The sequence below is a fragment of the Tetrao urogallus genome (assembly GCF_951394365.1).
Source record: "Tetrao urogallus genome assembly, chromosome: 9".
Classification (NCBI taxonomy): Eukaryota; Metazoa; Chordata; class Aves; order Galliformes; family Phasianidae; genus Tetrao; species Tetrao urogallus.
Genome location: NC_136822.1, coordinates 9,419,957 through 9,441,193, shown reverse-complemented (window position 1 = coordinate 9,441,193; position 21,237 = coordinate 9,419,957). Strand labels below are relative to the sequence as shown.

General features: G+C 36.1%; 1 protein-coding gene across 1 annotated transcript in view; it reads left to right on the top strand.

Annotated features, from left to right (window-relative positions):
- DNER (delta/notch like EGF repeat containing) overlaps window positions 1-21,237 on the top strand; it is a gene marked incomplete at both ends in the record, with an annotated part of 102,313 nt that overhangs the window by 38,047 nt on the left and 43,029 nt on the right. The window contains 3 exons of the mRNA XM_079539717.1: window positions 2,330-2,626; window positions 11,601-11,695; window positions 14,115-14,281. Coding sequence (XP_079395843.1) covers window positions 2,330-2,626; window positions 11,601-11,695; window positions 14,115-14,281 — 559 coding nt within the window. The remainder of the gene's footprint in view (window positions 1-2,329; window positions 2,627-11,600; window positions 11,696-14,114; window positions 14,282-21,237) is intronic.

The following is a 21,237-nucleotide window of genomic DNA, read 5'->3' as shown; positions in this document are numbered from 1 at the left end:
ACAATTTTTTCTTCAGCAGTCTTAATAGGAAAGTGTTGTGAAAACTTCTGCTGCTTGGAAGCGAGAGCAAGCTTAAAATATAGCTGATGAACTGTACAACAGAACTGGGTTTTGCTCCTTCCTGAAATCCTTTTCCCCTTTCCTTCTTTTCTGTCATATATAGCTATGATTTTGCTGATCGAGAAGGTTTTCTCTAAGAATTTATTTATTCTGTTGATTTGAAGGAGAAAGAAGCTTTAAGGAGATAAGCCAACCTGGTCATAAAAATCCACACTTTGATTCTTGATCTTGTGGCAGCTTGGCCTTGTTAACAAATTAGCAGTCAGTGTGTAGAACAGATTTGAACAATGAGCTGAATTCCTAATTAATGGCTGGACTTTGCTCTTTCCATATTTTATTGAAGCCAAGCAGGAAGATGGTATTGGTTCTTGATATGTGAAGTATATAGAAATTCAATATACACTTTGTTTTTAAAAGTGAAGAAGAGTCAGAGCTTGTGCCTGATGTCTAGTGTATCACCTAATATGTATGAGATGTGTCCCCATACAAAGTAAATAATATCCATAGCTACAACTGAATGTCAAGATAAATGAGCATACTGTATATTTTAAACAGTATTTAGATATTTTAGATATATTTAGATTTTCTTGTGTGGCCTCTAACTCTTCTGCATCAGTCAGCAAAAAATCTGACATAATTAACTGTTTCCAAAATTGACATTCATAATAATGCTTCCTCTGCTGTTCAAAAGATATTACAGAGGCTAGAATACACAAAAATTCCATTAAAAGGAAAAGTTCCAGCCAAGGTCATGAAAAGCACAGTGTTAGAAAAGGAAGAGTTAATATTAGGATTTCGTGCCCCTGGTACCAAGGCTTTGAACAGATGGGAAGGGAAAATTCCAAGTGTAGACCCAGTAATTACTTTGTCCCCAAAGATTCTGAAATTATGGACTTTAAGTGCCTGATATGTTTTGCTAATAGTGAAGTTACTCCTGGTTATTTCTAGAGGAATGGCAATTATAGCATTAAAGATATATATACAGCTTATGTAATTCTTATTTATTATTAAACATTATTAAACTATCGTTAACTGTGATGCTGTAGTGAGAAATAAAATAAGAAGCAGCATTGCTTAATCAGGGAAAGAGTGGAATATTGTGCAGGATATTGGCTAGCTTTGGGAGCTGGGACACTTGGTTGAAATTTGCATGTTGAGACAAATGATGTCCGTTTGCAGTGGTGGATTGATTATCACTGTGAGGACAAATCAAGGGAACTGCCTGTCTGTATTAGTTGCTTAAGTGATGACAGTGAGTCAGCAGTGTGATGTAGCTCTGACTAAGGCAGAAATTTCATAGGTGCTATCGGGAGGCTATTTCCAGGGTAAACAAAAACACTGATGTGTTGGCAAAAAGCAGTGCTAAATGTCAGAGTGTGCGCTGTGAGGGTGACCACAAATGGAGGGTCTGTCCTGCCCCAGGAGGCTGAGCTCATCAGGTGGAACTTGGGAGTGGTCTGTAGATGTGCTCTGTGAGTTGTAGAGGCAAGAACCAGCATGGAGGAGTGAAGAGGCATATAGCCTTCAAGTCAATGATGACCTAAGAAATGGAGTGCAAGCTAGCTGTGGATATATCTAAGGCTGGAGTCAGAGCAGAGCAGGCGAGTGTACAGCAGGATTTTTCTCACATCGCTGAGCTCTGTCTTGTTCTAATCTATTACAAATGCTGCCTTAAAAAGAAGCTTCCCCCCAGTAGTTCCTGTTACAAAGCTTTCAGCACCAGAATGAGTTAGATTCTGAAACTGCTACCCACTAAATGAAGTACAGGCAAAAAGCCCCGCTGTTGTAAAATTGAATTTATGTCCACAAATAGGATTACATGATGTACTTTGCTCTGACAGTGCACAGCTACTTCCTGACACGGTGACCTGTGTGAGCTCTGTGTCCTATTCCCACTGCTGTTACTGCTTCACATTTGTAGGTTTTGGTGTTTTCCCTGGTCAGATTACTCCAAAGATTGTTTTGAAAATTACAGATTGTGAGTGGTAGCCATGCTCCTACTTCATGTTTGTCACGTTGCTTGGATGTGTTAACAGTGAGTTTTGCATGAGTATTCTGAGAGCAGCGATGAATATAGATCAGTTAATATTCTTCTTTAATCCTTTGAATTTGCTTCCTTGAAGTTGTATCAAAGATGAGCTTGGTTCTTATATATGCTTGGAAGGTAAATACAGAAGGGGGAAAGGATCTTGTTTTATGGTGTTTCTAAAGCTCATAAATAAATCCTTTATGTGCAGTGATTGACCTACATGATGGTTTTTTTCCTCAGTTCATTTCAGACCCTTGTGCCAGCAACCCCTGTCACCATGGTAACTGCAGCAGCAGTGGGGATGGCTACCTCTGTGCCTGCAGTGATGGCTATGAAGGAGCAAACTGCGAGCACTCTCGGCACAGCCCTCCGCTCCCCGAGCAGGCAGAGGAATCATCTCCTCGACAAAGCAGGCCTGTCACCTCCACGCTGGAGCCTGACGTCATTCTGCCTCACTCACGAGCAACAGTGACGCTACCTACGTGGCAGCCAAGGGCGGGACAGAAAGTTGTGGACCTGAAATGGGATGAAATCGAGGTGAGAATATTCTGTTTAAATAAAAGCACAGAGAAAATTGCCTCTAAGTGTTGTCATGGTTGGATTGTCACTTGTGCATGATGTCAGGGCTCTCTGCATTAGTGAGCTGAAGATATGGATTCTGCCCTGAGTTAATTTGATGGTAAAATTAAGCACACACAAAAAAGGTATTTATTAAAGGTAATGAGGTTAAGGGTGGCCTTTCACAAACACTGCATTGGGTATTTCTTCAAAACGAGAATGTTTCATTCCAGTCATATATAAAGTAAATTTAGGGAAATCTATATATAAGTAGTTACAGGGCTGTACCCTGTTTCAGTGAGAGTTCTGGTAGGCAATATCTGGAGAAACAAGCTTTATTTTTTGAAATACCTTTACCCATATCTATTTTACAGTAGAACATATCTCAGGCACTGATGGTGAAGACTGGAGAGAAAGCACTGAAGCAGGAACAAACAACGATCTGTTTTTATTAGTTTAAATGCAATGTAATCTCTGCTTGGGTGCTTTCAATGTCCTGATCAATTAAGGGCACGTCCTTCCTGGTGCGCCTGCCTTGCCTCGTGTGTGTTCCTCAATCTGTGATCTGGTATTGTATAAACATTTCTGCCTGGTTTGCGTTTCAGGTAGATTCTGTAAGCTTTTCAAACAGATTCTTCACAGTCTGTGAATTGGGTGTTTTAATAATTGAAATTCACTTGTCTATGTCTTCTCTTACCTGAGAAATACATACAGCTTATCAATCACAAATGCATTAGTAATGCTAATAGCCGTTACACGAAAATATCACAGAAATTACTTGTGTTTGTATGTTTTTAATTTGTTATAATGGGTCTTGTGTTTTTCACAGTATTTTTCACATAGTATGGTGATCTGTTCTTTGGAAGGGAGAGATACTTGTTTGGAAGAAACATTCCAGTTGCTAATTCAAGACGTTGTCTCTGCTCTTATATTAAACCAAAGGGAGAGCTGTTATGCCCAAGGGTCTGTGTTTCAAAGCCTCTTTGGTGGAAGTCTTAAGAGTAAAAAGTTCAGTGTTAAGCAGGAAAATACTACATTTCCTCGTAGCTTTAGAGGCTTTGCCAAGCTCGTTCCTTACTTACACTCTCTTATAAGCAAAAATAAAATAAAATGAAATAACTTTAGTTTTTTATTGCAAAAATCTACTCTTTTGATCTTGAGATTAGGAGGTGCTATTGCTTTTTGGTGTTTGGTTTTTTTGTTGGTTTGTTTGATTGTCAGCTTTCCAGGTTGGCCTGGTTTTCACTTTAATCTGATACCACAAGTGAACCAGAGCTTGTCAGACTCTTTTGTCTGTCTACTTAGAGAGAAATTTTGCCAGAATCTCATCATATGAATGTTCTCTCAGTCTTCCAAGGATGAATTTTCATGGAAGCTCCTTCAGGAAGTTTTGGGAACTCCTGAGAGAAATTAATCTAAGAGAGGCGTGACGTATATTGGCAGTTGGACATTTTTTTTGCTGGGGACATACTTGGCAGTGTGTATTTGACCAGATGTTCCCAGTAAGACTTGCACCAGAAGACAACATGCAGATGTCTTTGGATACTGTAACATTTCTCTCACTGATCTTACTATAACAAATTAGTCTTTTCCTGATAAACAGGCTAAGGTCTATAAACACAGACCATTAAGAGAAAAATATTACACTGAAGATTTCTGAAATATAACAAGGGTTTATCTTTGTGCTCAGGTGTCAAAAGAGAGATCTTTCTTTCCTGCTTTGGGCAACTAAATTAATTGTTCCACTTGCAAGGCAGATAAAACTAGCAATTGAAACTTCCCCAGTCCAATGATCTTTTGTATTACAGTGTAAAAAAGATAGATATTAGTGAATAATAGGAAAAAAGAGAATGATCTCATTAATTCTAATCAAATAATAGATTCAACAAAGGTTTCTGCGTAAAAATCAACTGTTACAATAGCAGTGCCTTACTCCTATATATTACTTTCTCTTAATAGCTCTCGAATTGTTTTACAAAGGAAATCAGTAGTGTTATTCACATTTTGTACATGGAGATACTGAAGCACAGAGCAGTAGAGTGATTTGCCAGATACATGGCCAGGAATTAGAATGCTAACCACAGGAGTCCTACACTAACCTTTTATTTATACTCAAATGCTATTGCTATGATTCTGGGCTTTGGAACTAGTGATTAGAGCTACAAGAAACTTGTAATTCTCTTTGCAATGTGGACAAACCTTGTTTTATATGGGTTTTTAGTCAGTACACTATATGTCTTTTAAATTAATGTGGCCGGTCCAGGTGGAAGCTTCTAAAAGAGGGTGCTCATGTACTGCAACAGATGGATATGCTTAAGGAATAATTCTCCTTGAAAGGGAGACCTTTGAATCTTGAGTTCATTCCCTGTTGCTAAAAGATCATCCATTTTTTTTTGTTGTTGTTGAAATAGCCTATGGGTGCATCATTGTTTTGATGCAAAAATACATGGAGAAGAAGTTCTTCTGACTGACCTGACAGACTTTGGCTCAGTTTACCTCGTAGCATCCTCTCCAATGACCTGAGCTTGTAATCTTCACTTCAAGATCTGTTGATGTGGATTTTTTTGCTTGATGAGCTTGTTTCCATGATGCTTATCTGTATTATTCAGAACAGCTTCACACACTACGGCGTAAAAATGACCATTCAAGGAAATAATATTGATTGAATGATTTATTGGAAGATTTTATGAATGTGGCCCCTCATTTTGGTGGTCAGCTTGAGACAAGAAGGCATCTGGTTAACATGATTAGCCTGGTCATTTATCTGAGAGTGTAAGATAACCTACTAAGCTAGATAAGCATCTACCACTTGATGTAATATTAATAGTAGTAACCTGTGGCATGAATAAAAAAATTTATTGGTGTTACTGGAGGATTGCCGTATCAGAATCTTTGGTTAGTAGATCCTGCTGGCAGTGTGACTGCTGACTACTCAAACCACTTTAGGTCGGATGAGCTGAGCTATACTCAAAAAATGACTTTGACGGAATTTTTTGGGTAGATATGCAGACTTCCCTGTGTTAAATTTCAGTGCTACAATAGCTGGCAAGGCTTCTTCATTTGATACTGTTTTTGGACTCAGTCTGTCAGCCTTCCCTTGGTGCTCTTTAGAGAGGCACTCCTACTCTAAACACTTCTGCTTTCCTCTCCCACTGCTGAGATATGTTAGATGTAAGCCTTCATTTTCTTTCTGTTCTGGTTTCCTTTCAAGCATCGTCCCATATGAAACTCTCGAGGGTAGAGGCAAATATACTTGTGGGGTTTAAACTAAATGATACCAGCTTTTTAGAAGCAGTAGTTTTTCCATGCAGCTGGATAAGGGGACTGCTTTTCTTTTACAGATCTGTCCTGAATGGGATTTGTGTGCCAGAATGATCATGGCTTATTGATTGGCATTTTGACTAAAAGAAGATAGTAATTGATCTCCCATTTCACATGCTATTGCATTGGGTTTTCTTTTCCTGTGACTTCTCTTTGCAATTCTCTGCAGACAGCAGTTCTGGATCTTTTAGTCAACATCATACCTGTTTTAAATTCTCTGTAGTATTTTTCTCTTGCATAAAGAAAGCTGAGAAATGTTTTATATTTCTTAGAAAATAAAAGATACTTCTCATCACCATTAAAGAAATTAAAGAATTAAAGAAAAGAAGAAATTGTGCAGGCCTTATCTTGATAGAAATTTCGTTATATGTTTAGAAAGGGCAAAACTGTAATTTCTGAAACTTACTTTATTGAATTTAAAGTTAATATGCAATCATTTGGAAGAAGATTTCAAAAAGCATTTGCGAGAGCATTCTTCATACCTCATTCATCTCCTCTGTTTCTGTGCTACTGAAGAGGAAAGGCCATCTTTCGTAATGACCATGTGAACTTTCATGGGAGGCCACCCGAGTGCAGTCTTATTTTTCTCAAAGGACCAGTTTTCTTACTCTTTCTATTAACCTAATGTCTTTTCAAATCTGTTTAAAATTTTAAGCACAGATCTTACCTTTTTTTTTCTTTCCTTTTAAGTACTACTTCTTAGAATGACTTAGGTTGGAAGGGTCCTTAAAGATAATCTAGTTCCAGCCCCCAAAGAGTCTTGACTTTTCTATAAGATTATATTCATCTCTTTTATTTAGTTTCAGTCAAATGTAGGGAATAATGTGTGCATTCATGTATTCTGTTTAATTCCAGACCAATCTTCCCAACTTTGCTATGGCTTCATGGCTATGCAGATTTCCTTGTTCACGCATTAGGAGAGAAAACTGGAGAAAGGTTTCAGAGACAGAAAAACAGAGAACCATCAGAGATCACAGAGGAGGAAAGTGTAACTTAAAAATATACTAGTGTGTGCATGAGTTTGCTTATTTGAGTAACGTTTGGGTATGTTTCTATTAAAAAAAAAAATCACTCCTAGTATGTTGGAATGGAGTTCTGTATATGCTGTGGTGTCACTGAAATGGCAGTGGCAATAACAAGAAAGAGATAGCAACCAACTGCCTTATGAGATGATTTTTTTTTCCTCACAGAATCACAGCCTAGAAGACCTTGCAAGAGAACTCTGGAGATTGTCCAGTCCATCCCTCTTGCTCAAAGCAAGGCAGCTAGAACAGGTTGCTGAGAAGTGTTCAGTCAAGGCTTGAATATCTCCATGAAGAGTGGTTGAAGAGTCCTCAGTGTACCTGGGCAAAATGTTCCAGTGTTTGGAAGTGTTTGTTAGTATTCAGAAACATTCATTAATATCTTGTTAGTAGAGTAGTGAAGAATTGCTGAGGCTAATGGGAATTTGGTGATTCCGCTTCCAGACTATTATATCGGAGGAAGGTATGGAGTGTTTTGTAAGAAGTAAAATATTTTTGCAATCCTTTAAACTTGAAGGGTTATGATATCAAACAAATGGACACATAATGCTGTAGCATTGTGACTGTATTTTGCACTGTTGAGGATTAGCCTGTCAGTGTGCTTAAGGCTTTGTAGAAATACAACTGTCTGTGTGGTCAGCCATCCAAGAAATGTGCAAGGAAACTTCATTTCAACAAATATCTTCAGAGAACTACTTTCAGTAGTGCTAGACAGCATATATGTATTCTAGCATAAATGTAGACTTAGAGTCTCTGTGTTTCTTAGCCTCATCAAGCTGAAGGCTAATATGCTTAATCTACCAAGGTAATAAAAGCACACATGCAAAAATACTTCCCTGGGATCTGTCTGTGTTGCAGGACTTGTAGAATGGTGTGTGTATTTCTTTCTATATATTGGTGTATGTGGCAGAAGAATATCTGCACAATTCACACTGTGTAATATTTTCAGAAAAGATCTAATATGGAAAAGCAGAGTCTGTTTAACTCTTCCTAGGTACTGCAGCTGATATTCTTTTCAATCTCATCAACACTGATGTTCTGGCTTGGTTAAGTAATCTTCCAGCCAAGTCAGTGTTTTTTTTTTTTTTAAATTCCAGCTGGAAGTTGTAGGGACAGATCCTCTTCAGGAGACTTCACTCTTGTTTTCTCAAATGATTCTCTTCTTTTTGTCATAGAAAGACTCAAGATGTTAATGCTGTTAGTATCTTTGAAACAAAAATATAGATTTTATGTATTAAGTTCTCTGTTTAAAAGAAATCCACCAGTAATGTAATTTAGATACAAATTTACAGAATATAATACAAAAAGAGGAATACTATATTTCATGTCAACAGTTCAAAAATTCCCAAACTCTCAGTAATATGTTGAGGAGCATAAAATCTTCAGAATAGTCTGTGCTGATGTGTGAGATTATCTTTGTAAGCAGCTCCTAAGCATGCCTCAGGCTCTGGCAGGTGCATCAAAATTTTGTTTTCTTTAGCAACTATTTTTAAAATAGCTGCATCATTTGTATTGTATCTGTGGTTTGTTCCCTGAGGAACTTCCTTGCTGGCTTAAAGGTTCTGTACTACTGAGTGCAGCAGGGGAATTTTGGAAGACTTTGATCTCATTGCCAACATATGATTTTTTTTTGTTTTTTTCCACAGATTATTTTTAAATGACTTTAAGTGTTTGACACTGTTTGTGTTTTTGACTTTAGCCCTTTCACTTTTAAATTTAAAGAGCAATTGGAATAGTAAGGCAGGGTTTATCATGGACTCTTTATTTTACATTTTGAAAATAATTTCATTATGTTTTCCTGAGTTCTGTTTTAAATTTCCTACTGTTTTTTTTTTTTTTTTTTTTTTTCTTAGAGTGAGACCCACAGGTTGTTTTCATCTTCTGACTGCCCTGTATTATTGTAATGTACTTGTCTTCTTTGTCCTCATTTTTCAGTCTTTCAGTTCTTAGGAGTTCTCTTCAGAAAGGAGAGACACATGCTTAAAAATCTTTATACAAGCTTCCCAGAGCTATGGAAAAGCTATGTGATTTATTTGCTAAATTAGATGTCAGAGCTGTCATTTTTGTCTCTGTAGTATTTGTCTCAAATAGGGTATTGCTGGCACCGTTTCTGTTCCTCATGGATGCTGCTGTTTCTTCTTGTATGTTTTGTCTGATCCAAGTACCATTTTTTGTAATAGAAAAAAAGTGAAGTTTCAGCTGCTGTGAAATTCTGTTATTTCACATCCTACTGGTTTAGATAAATATTTTAGGAGGTTCTTAGTCCATGAAATCAAGGCCAGTTATAAATGGTGTTCCTTCTTGGAGAAGGAAATCAAACATTACATATCATCCTATCAGAGGAGTCAAACATGCATTTTGTTTTTCGCATTTCTTGGTTACCAAAGAATATTTCCTACTTGTGTTTTTTATGCTGAACAGTCCTTACTTCTGAATGCTTTGAAAATTTTTTTGAACTATTGCGGATTTTCACAGGGTTAATTGCTCGTTATGCAGCCACTCTTGCTTCATGAGCTTTATTTCCTTAAGTTTCCAAGAGTTGTATACTGTTTACTTCCAAGCTTCTAATATAGAATAGTAAGGTAAAGGAGATGCTTAAATTATTTTGTTTTCCTGCTTGTGATCTAAGGTAGTAGATACAAGACATTCTGAAAATATATTCTAACATTGAATATGTTGTTACATGCACTGTAAGAGTATGAGAATAAAGATTTCGATACACTGAGACATACAGATTCTCAAAGAAAAGAATATTATGAATGTGGGAAACTATATAAAAAGAGTGTTAGCCAAACTCATTTTAATTTCATCAAGTTTTGAACATTAGCTTAATAATTTTGACTTCCAGTTTTAATAGGTATATTATCTTTTTTCTTTTTGGTGAGTTTCTTAAAAAAAAAAATTGCATTTATTTTTCTTTTCATAAGTTACATGTTTATTTTCATAAACTGCATACATATTATATGTGCAAGATAATTCAGCAATGAAGAAATGAGTTGAGTAATCATGCACATTTTTGGGGAGATGTGAATACAGAGAATTTTTCTTGTCTGAGTCAAAGTCAACTCTGAGTCCCTTAAAAAGTTATTTTTTGTATCATATTCTGGACTTTCGTTTTTTGTATTTTCACAGATATTCCATGGTAGCATTTAACATGTGAATTATAAATAAAATTAGAAGTTAGATTCTGATTTTTCAGTAATGAATGATTAATTCATGGCAGTGTGTCAGGCATCTGTTTTCACTTTGTCAGTATGGCTAACATGAAAAGGTTGCACACACATTCCAGATGATTGAAATAATAATGTCGCAAAATCTGCTTAACCTTAATTTTAAGGTGACATTGATTTTTTTTTTCACTAGGGTGATATTTCATAGGTAAGCTGTTGATGAACTACTTAATAAAAACTACAGATAATGTAAGCGATAGGAAAAAAAAATTATGCCATATAAATTATTACTTATATGAAATGAAGATGTCATTGAAAATAGTAATGGTTTTCAAACTACCCTAAAAAATTATTATTCTACAATGATGTGGATGTGTTGGAGAGGGTCCAGAGGAAGCCACCTCTGCTATGAAGACAGACTGAGGGAGCTCGTGTTGTTCAGCCTGGAGATGAGAAGGCTGTGGGGAGACCTCATTGCAGCCTTCAGTACTGAAGGGAGCTTATCAACTGGAGAGACTGACTTCTTATGTGATCTGGTATTGATAGGACAAGGGGGAACGGTTTTAAATTAAAGGAGGGGAGGTAAGGTTAGATATTACGAAGAAATTCTTTATTCGGAGTGTATGAGGCCATGGTGCAGGCTGCGCAGAGAGGTTATGAAGGCCCCATGCCTGGGGGTGTTCAAGGTCAGGTTGGGTGGGCCCTGGGCAGTCTGATCAGAGGGGAGCAACCAGCCAACGATGGTGAGGTTGGAACTAGATGATTGCTAAGGTCCCATCCATCCCAAGCCATTATATGATTCTTTGTTGTATGGCATTCTGTATTGTTTCTTGCTCTAGTTCACAATTTCCATACCAGCTGATTATCAGAGACTAGGCAAATCAGTTCCTAGCTCTCAGCTCTGTTTGTCATTTTTCTCCATTGGAAAACATTTCATTAGTTGAAACAACTTGTGCTTGGAAAGAGTAGTTTTAGGCCTTGTTTGAGCAATGCAGAGAATATGTTTAAAAGTAATCTGAGTTTGAAAAAAAAAAAAACACCCAACAGATTTCCATATAGTAAAAAGACAGTAACAGTGACTGCTGTTATAAATCCTCAAAAATCTCTTGCTAGTGATGCAACATTTATGGAAGTGGCAAATCTTAGAGCTTTAGTTAATAACTCACAAGACTAGAAGCCCATCCATCTTTTCAAATTATATGGTCACTTTTAAAGGAAGATACCTTTAGAAGTCCATGCATGACCATGTGCAGGAAAGTTTTGTTAAAATGGAAAGGATGTTTATATGAATTTTCATATTGTTTAATGACAGCATAAATACTTCAGTAAGTGTTTTGATCCATTATTAAAAGATGATTACTGTATTATTAGTGCTATTAAAAAAAAATCTTTTGTTGTATTTTGTGCTTCAGTATTAAATAAAACTAATTTTATTTTCAGATACTTCCAGATGTGGCTTGTGGAAATGCCAGTTCCAATACCTCTGCTGGAGGCCGTCTTGTCTCCTTTGAAGTTCCACAGAATACATCAATAAAGTAAAAATATTTCTTATGGAATATAAAAGCATTTTTCTTTTAATTTGCCTGGGTATTTTAGAAATCTGCTTTTCAGATGCACAGGTTTGTCAAATGGTTAAAAGTACATGAAATAACTTCAGAAGCCTTCATGTATCTAGCGCTGCTGTGACAGCTCTTTGCTTGGTGTAACTTCTCCCACATACTTAATGTTTCAGAAGATGTAAGCATGTAAGCTGACTCTGAATGCACTAGGAATCGGGGCAAATATTCTGAAGATGGCAGTTTTGAAAAGATGTGATGTTTCTTTTCTCCTTCGTGCAGTGAACACTTTTTTTTCCCTTTAGTATAAGATTCATTTGTTGGTGGAAAGTAGTTATTGATGAAATAATTACACTTATTTTATCCTTTATATTTATATTTAATTTCTGGAATATTGCTTTGGGTGTTGTCAATCAGCTGAAATCTTTGATGTGAATGTCTTGCAAACCAATTCCAATTTTAAAAAATTGGAATTTACGCTGTTAAACACGTTCAAACTGATAGTTTTTCAATAAAAGGGTTGCTTTGTAACTTTTAATTAACAGAACCTGGCTTCCTAGAAAGATCTGATTCTGTCAGCTGGTATGAGGCATTTCCTATTGAAAACTCGTTTTCACATAAAAATCTGCCAACAGAGTTCTCTGGCTCACAGCTTTACTGCAATTTTAGGCTCACATTTTCCCAAAATAGCCTACTTTTCTCATACTGTCATCTTATCTTTCAGAATGCCAGCTTTCAGTTAAAAAAGGCCTTGCTCACTGGAAAAAAACAAACTGCTGCAAGCAGACAAGCTGCAGACAGTTTGAAGCTGTAACTGTTAAACGTGGGAGCTGTCCTATGCTTCCCACGGGACTTTGAATCGATCTCATTCATGAGAAGCTTAAGTAGGGAGCAGATCTGTGAATGTGTGTGTTTTGTTTTTTTTAAATCAAGAATAAGCTGACATTTGTAGATTCTGTGGCTGTATTTAAGACCCGTGATGGAATGTCCTCATTATAAATGAGTTTGTGGAGTGCACAGTGTTGCTTTTTGTCATTTTCATACTATCTACCTTTCGTAGCTTTTTATTTTGGCTGATTAATGCAAGCTGATATCTATCTTCATTCCATTGTATTTCCTTTGTTGAAGACCTGAATAACATTTCTGGTTCAATGACTGAATACATAAACAACAAAAAAAATTCTGTTCAGTGATTTTCTTTTCTTTTGATTGTTATGGGTGACCTAAATGGTTGCTGTCATATTAACAGAAGTTGTTACTGAAAATGAGACATTGAGCTCTGGGAGTAGTGATGGGGTTTTATGTTAAAGTTGACCCAAAATACTGACAAAAATTTACTTATCTGATATGGTCACAGTATTTTATCAACTCATGTCAAGTACAATGAGAAAACTTTACATTTCTTGTAAAATAAATAAATAAATGGATGTATATATATATAAAATATTTTTATATACATTTATAAAAAAGGGAGACACCACACTGTGCTTTTGTAGAATTGAGACACTTTTAGCAGAAGAAATTGTGCAACAGAGTGTCTACCCCTTGTATCTGGGGCTTCTTTTCAGTAAGACAGAATTAGCAGTGTTTCAGCAGTAGGATGGTTATGAGTTATGATTGAACTTTGGGAGGATTGGACATATCCAGTGGTGATCCGTTTAGGTGAAATTAATGCAAATTTTTTGGGATCTTGCCAGAAATACTATAGATAGGTTTTTATTTTTTCTTTATTGAAATTAGTGGAAAAAAGTATCCTAAGAGGAAAGCAACACCAATATAGATATAGTGCTCCCTAGTGGATCTGACAGTGCATAAGCAGTTGTGTATGCTTATTCAACCCGTCAATATTCAGGAAGGCAACATGAACTCAGTGACCTTGAGAGCATTACACAACTCATTTGATTTACAAGAATAAACAGTTCCAAACCTTCGATCTGGTGTAGCAAACGAAAGAGGATTTCTACCAGCATCCCCTGTATTGAATGAATGTTGAATGTTCTTCAGTAGGTAGGAGGGTTGGATGTGTTTCGGTTGCAGAAAATGATAGCATTCTAGCTGTAGAGCTACTATTTAAAAAGACATAAATACAAATAGTGAACAAGGCTACTGTTGGGTAGTGTTTTATATAAAACTGTTATTGGACTCTAAGTTGCTGTCCTTCAGTATGAGAAATTGAGACTCTGTATGATTAAATCTGCTTAGGTATACCATTATACAGATGTTACTGTTAAAAATATTTTAAATTTGGTGGAAGTGATGAAAATCTTCAGACCTTTTCATGATTCCATGTTCACCATATTTAAGTATTCCTTCTCTGATAATAAGCTTTTTGTTCTGATGTACTTTAAGACCAATTTCTCCCACTGTATGTAAATATTCTTGTCGTTTATTTTCTTAGAATAAGACAAGATGCTACTGCTTCGCTTATCCTACTATGGAAGGTGACAACTGCTGGATTTAAGCAGTGTTCGCTCATCGATGGCAGAAGTGTCACTCTTCTCCAGGCACTGGGTGGACTTGTACTTTCTGAAGAAATGCTTGCATTAGGAAACAACTACTTTATTGGTGAGTAACAAGATGACTCTGTTTATCACCTTTAGGTGACACTTGGTACCTTACCCAACATTCAGAGAAACAAAGAGGTAATTCTCTTAATTTATGTACTGCTGAAAAATTCAGACTTGATAGACTGATAGACTAGACAGACAAGATAGACTTGACCATGTTTTAGATGTTAATTCATTCAAAGTAGATGTGAGTCGCACTAAATTCCTACACAAGTGGCATGGTTCAGTTTAAATTGAGATGGTGATTTTTGCCTGCCAGTTTCAGATGATGGAAGGTATTTTTGGTGTTCTATTTTAATCATCTATGAAGTTTTTAGTAAAAGCTCAAGTAAGTCCAAATGTTCAAGTTAAGTTTCTGTCAAATACTATGTCATGAGATATGTTGTGAGGAAGCTTAAGCCTATATACAGTAAGAAATGCAATAGATCTGGTCTTCTGACAGCATTTATTTGCACCAAGTTAGTCTTCAAGTTTTGTCTTTGTGAATATGACACCTTAAGTATGCTGTATGTTTTCTTGGGCAGTTAAATGTTAAGTACCTTTGTGGAAGTCACAGAATGAAAATAGGCTGGCATGTTGTTTTTTAGTGCATGGCAAACGATACTGATTTAAATGTATTCTTTATGCTAGACGTAATAGATTTAATTAAAGTGAGCTTTCTGGGTTTATAGTTTATTGTACCAATGACATGAAGCCAAAATGATTGCAGTACCAGCCTTCATTGTGATCCTGAACTTCTTTACATTTTAAAATCAACTTATCATGCTGATAAATGTAAAATAAAAAGCATCCTGATGCAGAAATATTGGGCTGAATTTATATCCAATGCAGAGAGAAAACCAAATGTAGAAGTAGTGCTATGATTTCTCTCTTTTGAGTTGTCTCTTTGCAAAGATATTACATGAGGGTTGTTAATGTAATCATTTAATTACCATCAGGAATGGTTTCTTTCAGTGACAGTTATTCCTTCAAATAATTTTCTAGTTCCTTATATTTTTATTGTTACTTCCTTCCTTACAGTGTATTTAATTTTAGCTTTTATTTTATGGTTTAGTTTTGAATTAATTTATATTAAAAATCTTCTTGTTTGTTTTTCTTAGGAAAAAAAATTGCTTTTGCTTTGTGGTAGTTAATATATGGTAAAAATAAGTAAAAGCTTGCTGAAGACAGGATACATCATGAGTTTCCTACACTGGCAGGGTCATGAAGGTTAATGTCTATCTTGGTCAATAAGGTGGCAGATAGAGGGCCCAAGTTGCTCAGTGAAAGTTCAGCTGGGCTATACAAAGTACTTTATTGATGTAAACACCTACACTGAATATTGTCTTATTCTTTCATACAGTTTGCCTTGTCCTACTTTCCCTTGTGTAGGTGTCCTTCTGTCGCAAGGGTTTTTACTTTGAGTTGTTAACTGTACGCAAGTTAAAAAGACACCTTTTCCTTGATGGGTATAAAACCAAATTCAGTTCATAAGCAAGAACATCAGTACGTTTTTACCTCAGGCAGTACAAGTTTTCTCAGGCCTCTTATTTTACTTCTACCCACTTTTTGTTATTTCTTAACCTTTGCTTCTGATTTTCTTGTGGATTTTTCTAGTCATTGTGATGTTGTTTAACTTACATAAAGAACATTAATCACAGATGCGTATGCAGAACAGCAGGGAGTCTCTACTGACAGTGATTCATTCATGAATGGGCACATCTGAGTGTTTAGTAAAGGGCAGATAAACTGCATTTGAATTTTTATAAATCTTATTTAAATTTTTTTGCAAACGGATGAATTGCCTATAGTGCTCTTGATAGAAAATGAAAATAAAACATTTCATGTGCATATCTATCTTCTAGTTCTGAAGTGTTGTGACTCTCCTCCGTGATACAATCTCACAGTGAGATACGTTGTCAGTTTTCTGGGCTGGATTATTTTATGTGGCGTTAGCCTAGTTATAACTTTCCCCAGAATAATTTCCTTTTATTAAAATACTTCAGCAGAAAAAAAATGGAATACGAAAATGGACCTGAAATCAGATTTTTTAAATTTTAAAAGTATTTGTGACCCATCAGTATTTATTGTAGAAAAGAGAAAATACTATCCTATGGATTTTCTTCATAACTCTATTGAAATATTCGGCTTATGTTCCATCACTAATTCTCATCCAATAAAGTTCTCTTCTTGGATGCAAATCGTACAAAATGGTGATTTTATAAAACAAACATCAGTAATTTAGCATGCACTTAAGTCGATGATACTTAGGAAAGAAAATCAGAAGGGCCTCAAGGTACTGTAGGGTGCTGCAAGCATAGCAGTGCTTCCATGTATTTCCTTTACATACCTTTTTTTCAATCTTTTTTTGTCCAAACAATTTTATTTTTTTTTAGGGACTCATCTGTTAATTGGTAAATTCCGTTCAATTCTCTATGACCTTTAAAAAAAAAAAGTTAATTAAAACTGTAAGAGAAAAAAGGGCACCGTCTGAGAGAGTAATGTAACATTTTCATCTTCTGCCTACAACTCACCTGAGTCACTTGCTCGTGGGTTGTCTCCAACTTTGTTACCCAGTTTGACACTGCAGATATCTCTTCCAAATCTTCCTGGATATGATGTTTATGTCAAAGGTTAAGCATTTTTGGAAATTTTATTTGTTGTGTGTTACTTAAGGTAACTAATTATAAAAACAGTATTAAAGTAGTGTAGACAAGAATGAAAAGAGCTTAATGTTGGAAATAATGTACTGATTTTTTGATCTTTTTTTTTTTTTTCTTTTTTTTTAATTAAAAAATGCTTTGATCAACTAATGTAAAAAACAAAAAACAAACAAACAATGCAATCTAGCGTGACAAAAGTAACCAGTAGTAAAGATCAGGTGGACTGTTGATCTCTGCCCAACTGTTTGCAAGAAAAATGCTGCATTTGATGATGTGAGAACTAAAAAGTTTTTTTCTCCCAAATTCAGGAACTTAAAGAAAAAAAAAACAACAAAAGCATGTCATTAAAGGCGTTCTATATTCTCTGGATAGCAGGTTTTTTTAATATCTGCAACCCAAATATCTGTTCTGTAAAGTGGAATGCTAGGAATGAGGTTGAAATTTGCAAAAGAAATAGGAAGTGGAAGAAGTGGAAATTGATCATCTTTTTAAATAAGAGGTGTTGACAAAGGGATCAGAGTGTAAGCGTGGTAATTCATGGAAAGTCTGCCTTTCACATCAGTGTAGTTACAACTTCACACTATTTGTCCCAGTGTTCTTTGAAGTTAATGAGCTATTCCTGATAAACTATTATCATATTTACAAAACATCTCATCATTATTGCTTTTAATTCATTCTCTTTGTACTAGAATATAAGAAAACAGCTAGTTGCAAAACTTCGTCTCATTACAACTGCACACCTATTATTTCTGGTGAATTATTGCAAAAAATAACTTGAAATCAGATTGAATGCATTTTTATGAGTCTGAAAAAGAGAGACGAGTGCTGTGATGCACTGTCAGTCTGCGTATGGGTGTTTCAGACTGAAGTTCTGCTGGTTATGAGTAGGTTACAGTGAACTGAAAGTGCTGCTTGCTGTATATTTGGGAGGAATCTGATACACCCAACATTGTGCTATTTTCTCTTACAGGAAACAATGCCCTACATCTGGGAACACCTACAGGAACATGTATAATTTCTTTTATTCAAGTTTGTTGCAAGTCCGTAAGATTTACTAATCTGCCAGTATTGTATCTCTCTTGAGAAAATAATGCACTGAAAAAATAGAAAAGCCCTTTTTAAAGGGTATTGAAGGACGTTTTCAGCTTCTACAGCAACTCTGTCACAAATATTCTATAATTTGTTACTTGCATCTTATTTATCCAAACTCACAATCATCCTCCAATTGGAAGCATTTATTCTGGAAATGCAATCTGCTATTCAGACTGGGCAAAAGCAAAACCAACATAATAAAAGTATTAACATCTTTGTTCTTTTGATGCTAAGATATTTAGAATTTTTTCAGTCACCATACACATCTGTTTCTTACATACTCTGTTAGTTTACTCTGGCACTGGATTAATTTACCTGCTCATTAAGGGAGTGCTTCTACACTTGATGACCAAAGGCACTGTGAGCCTCACATCCACAGGTGCCTGCAGTTTTGCACAGCTTCCAGTTCATCTTGTAGGCTGCTATAGGTATACTTGCAGTGGCATGCAGTAAGCAAATGTCTATGTGTTCGTGATATTATGATATTGCTTTGTCAGTGCTGACAAAGAGTCAGCTTCTCATCAACTTCTATGATAAAATGTTGAACGGACCGCTTTTCTGCCTAGACGTGCCTGGTGCTGAACTGCAGTGATGGGACATGCTTCAGAAAATAGCAAAGCAAAGTCAGACAGATGGTGTTTGTATTTAGTCTCTGTGTCCCCATAAGTAAAATACCAGAATAGTTTGTGAAACTGTATTGTTTAAATCATTTTTTAACAAAGCTTGTGAATAACTTGATTTGCTGTGTGACTTCTGTTTTGCTTAGCATTTTAATGATGCAGCATAAAAGCAACTCTCTTTCACAGGATATTGCTAGGTTAGCTTTTCATTTAATTGTTTATAAAAGGAGGAAGAAGTTTATTAGCAAAACTGCTATTTCTCCAATAAAATGTTATGGACAATAAAGCAGAAGATTTAGCTTTTAATATGAACGGAAAGAACATATTTTTATCTGAATTAAAAATAAATTCTCCAGCAAAATCTTTAAATTATAATGCTTATTTTAATGTCTTATTTTCATTGCAGAGAAGAAAATTGGTGTGTAATCTTCTGCAAGGTGCCAAGCCTTTTGGATCAATACAATTTAACCACCTGGCTTGAGCTATTACTTTACAGTGTTTTAAAAATTTGTCCTTGCACAAACACACTTGGAAATGGATCCTTTAGCATCTTTATGTTGTGGTGAAGAACACTGATATGTTTCAAATAATAGCACCTATCAGACTGCTTGCTTAAATTCAACAGCACTTTTTAAAACCTTTCTTTGAGAGGAAAATTAATGCCTGTATCCTCAAGCAGAATGGCGCATTTTAAAAAGTGTGGGATCCACACATACATATGTGCAGAGGTAACAGTGTTTTGCAATCCAAAAGGCTGTTCTTCCTCTCTTATACAGTAGAGTCCTATCTCTAATATTTTTGCCCTAGTGAAAAATGAGCCCATTTTACATGGCCATTATGTGCTCTCTTGATGCTCTGTAGTTCATTTTGTCGATCTCCTTGCAACATCTCATCATACATAACAAATGGTCACCACTAAAATAACTGCAGGTATGCCAGATGGCCAGAATGAAATTTAATGTATGAAATAATTTATTAAAATAAATAACCTAAAGACATATTCTGAAAAAAAGTCTTAAGTTTTTCAGGTTTCTGTCTTGCTCTGGAGTTTCGATTTAGGAAGCAAATTTTAATTCTGACCTTATGGATGGAGTGTTTCGTGCTATAGTGCTTAAAACAAGCATCTCTTTCCATCGAGATATAACAGTTTGCTGCATTTATTTACTATGGCAAATTGAAATAGGGCAGATTTATTTCATATTAGGAAATGTGTGAATTGAATGCACAGAAGGCTATGCAGTGACATGACTTACGTTTTAAAAAGTCACCACGTGTCAGCTGAGCATCTCTGTGAGCTCCTTGCCCAGGGTGTACATGTGCAGTCATTTGACTTAACCCTCCTTCACTCTGAACTAAATTAAATCACTTTGCATTGCACTGCACATACCTCTGCTGCCTTGTTGACGTCTCTGTGCCGCTCAGCACTGTGCAGCAACCTGTGCTGGTTACTTGCGTGCAAATCAGCCTTTGCAGTGGGGGAATTTGGAGACAACTGCTCCAGTTAATGGGATTTTCATTTTCATGCTTGCAATTTGCCTGGAATGGCCCTATTGCAGGCAGTATCGAGCACTGTGCATAGCTGTGAACGTTTCCCTGAGGGTCTGGGCATAAGAGCTAACCTGGCAGAGTTAATCAAAATGGCCTTTTGATAAACAAGGGCAGTAGAAGTAATGGGAACAGCGCAAATGGATTGATGATGGCTAATTTCAAAGACTTTTTCAAAGGATGGCCTAATAAGGGAAAATGCTAAGCATCCAGCTGTAGTAAAAAAAAACCTTCTGGAAAATGCTATTATGCTATATAAAAAGGATGTTTTTTATAAATGTAACGAAGATCAATATCCTGCCCTGCTCTTCATGATCAAGTTATATGTGCCTTGTCTCGAACTTGTGTAGGTACAAACATTTGATTATTCCCTTTTTTTTTTGATACATTGTTATGTTTTAAATTAACAACTAAATAACTTTTGCTCTTTAGCTCACACCTGCTGTGACCAGTTCACTGTGGAGCTATTTACCTTCAGTTGATCGCATGGTTCTTGGCATCTCAGATGAATTACTTAACCTGATCTGTAAAATGAGGATACTGATGAGTAATTTAAAAGAGAAAGTGAGGCACATTTTAATAAAGCTTGTGACGTGCTTTGAGATCTTCAGCTAGTAGTGTAGCATATTGCACAGTGTATTTAAGTATAGAGTAGCCACTCTACTATTTTTGAGTCAGTCACTACAGATATTTCCTAGCTAACTTTGCCACCCATTTGTTCTACCTCAGCTGCTCTTCCCACAGTCCCAGTGATGCCATTTGCATTCTATCGCTCTTATTGCTTCTGCAAGGTGTGGTGTCAGAAATTCTGGTGGTCTGTGTTTGTGCCCAGAATAGTCCATTGCCAGCTTAGCAGCACTTCAGAGATACTGATAAATAAGCACAGTGGGGAAAATGTGATATGGGAAATCTATGAGTAGATCGGCCTTGTCACCCTTACGCTGTTCTTTCACGATTGTCTTGGGCAGTAAACAGCAGAGTCCTTGAAGCTGTGGTAGGTCACACTCTAAGCTACTGTCACATCTCTTTAGTAAGCTGTATGCAAACACTTTCCT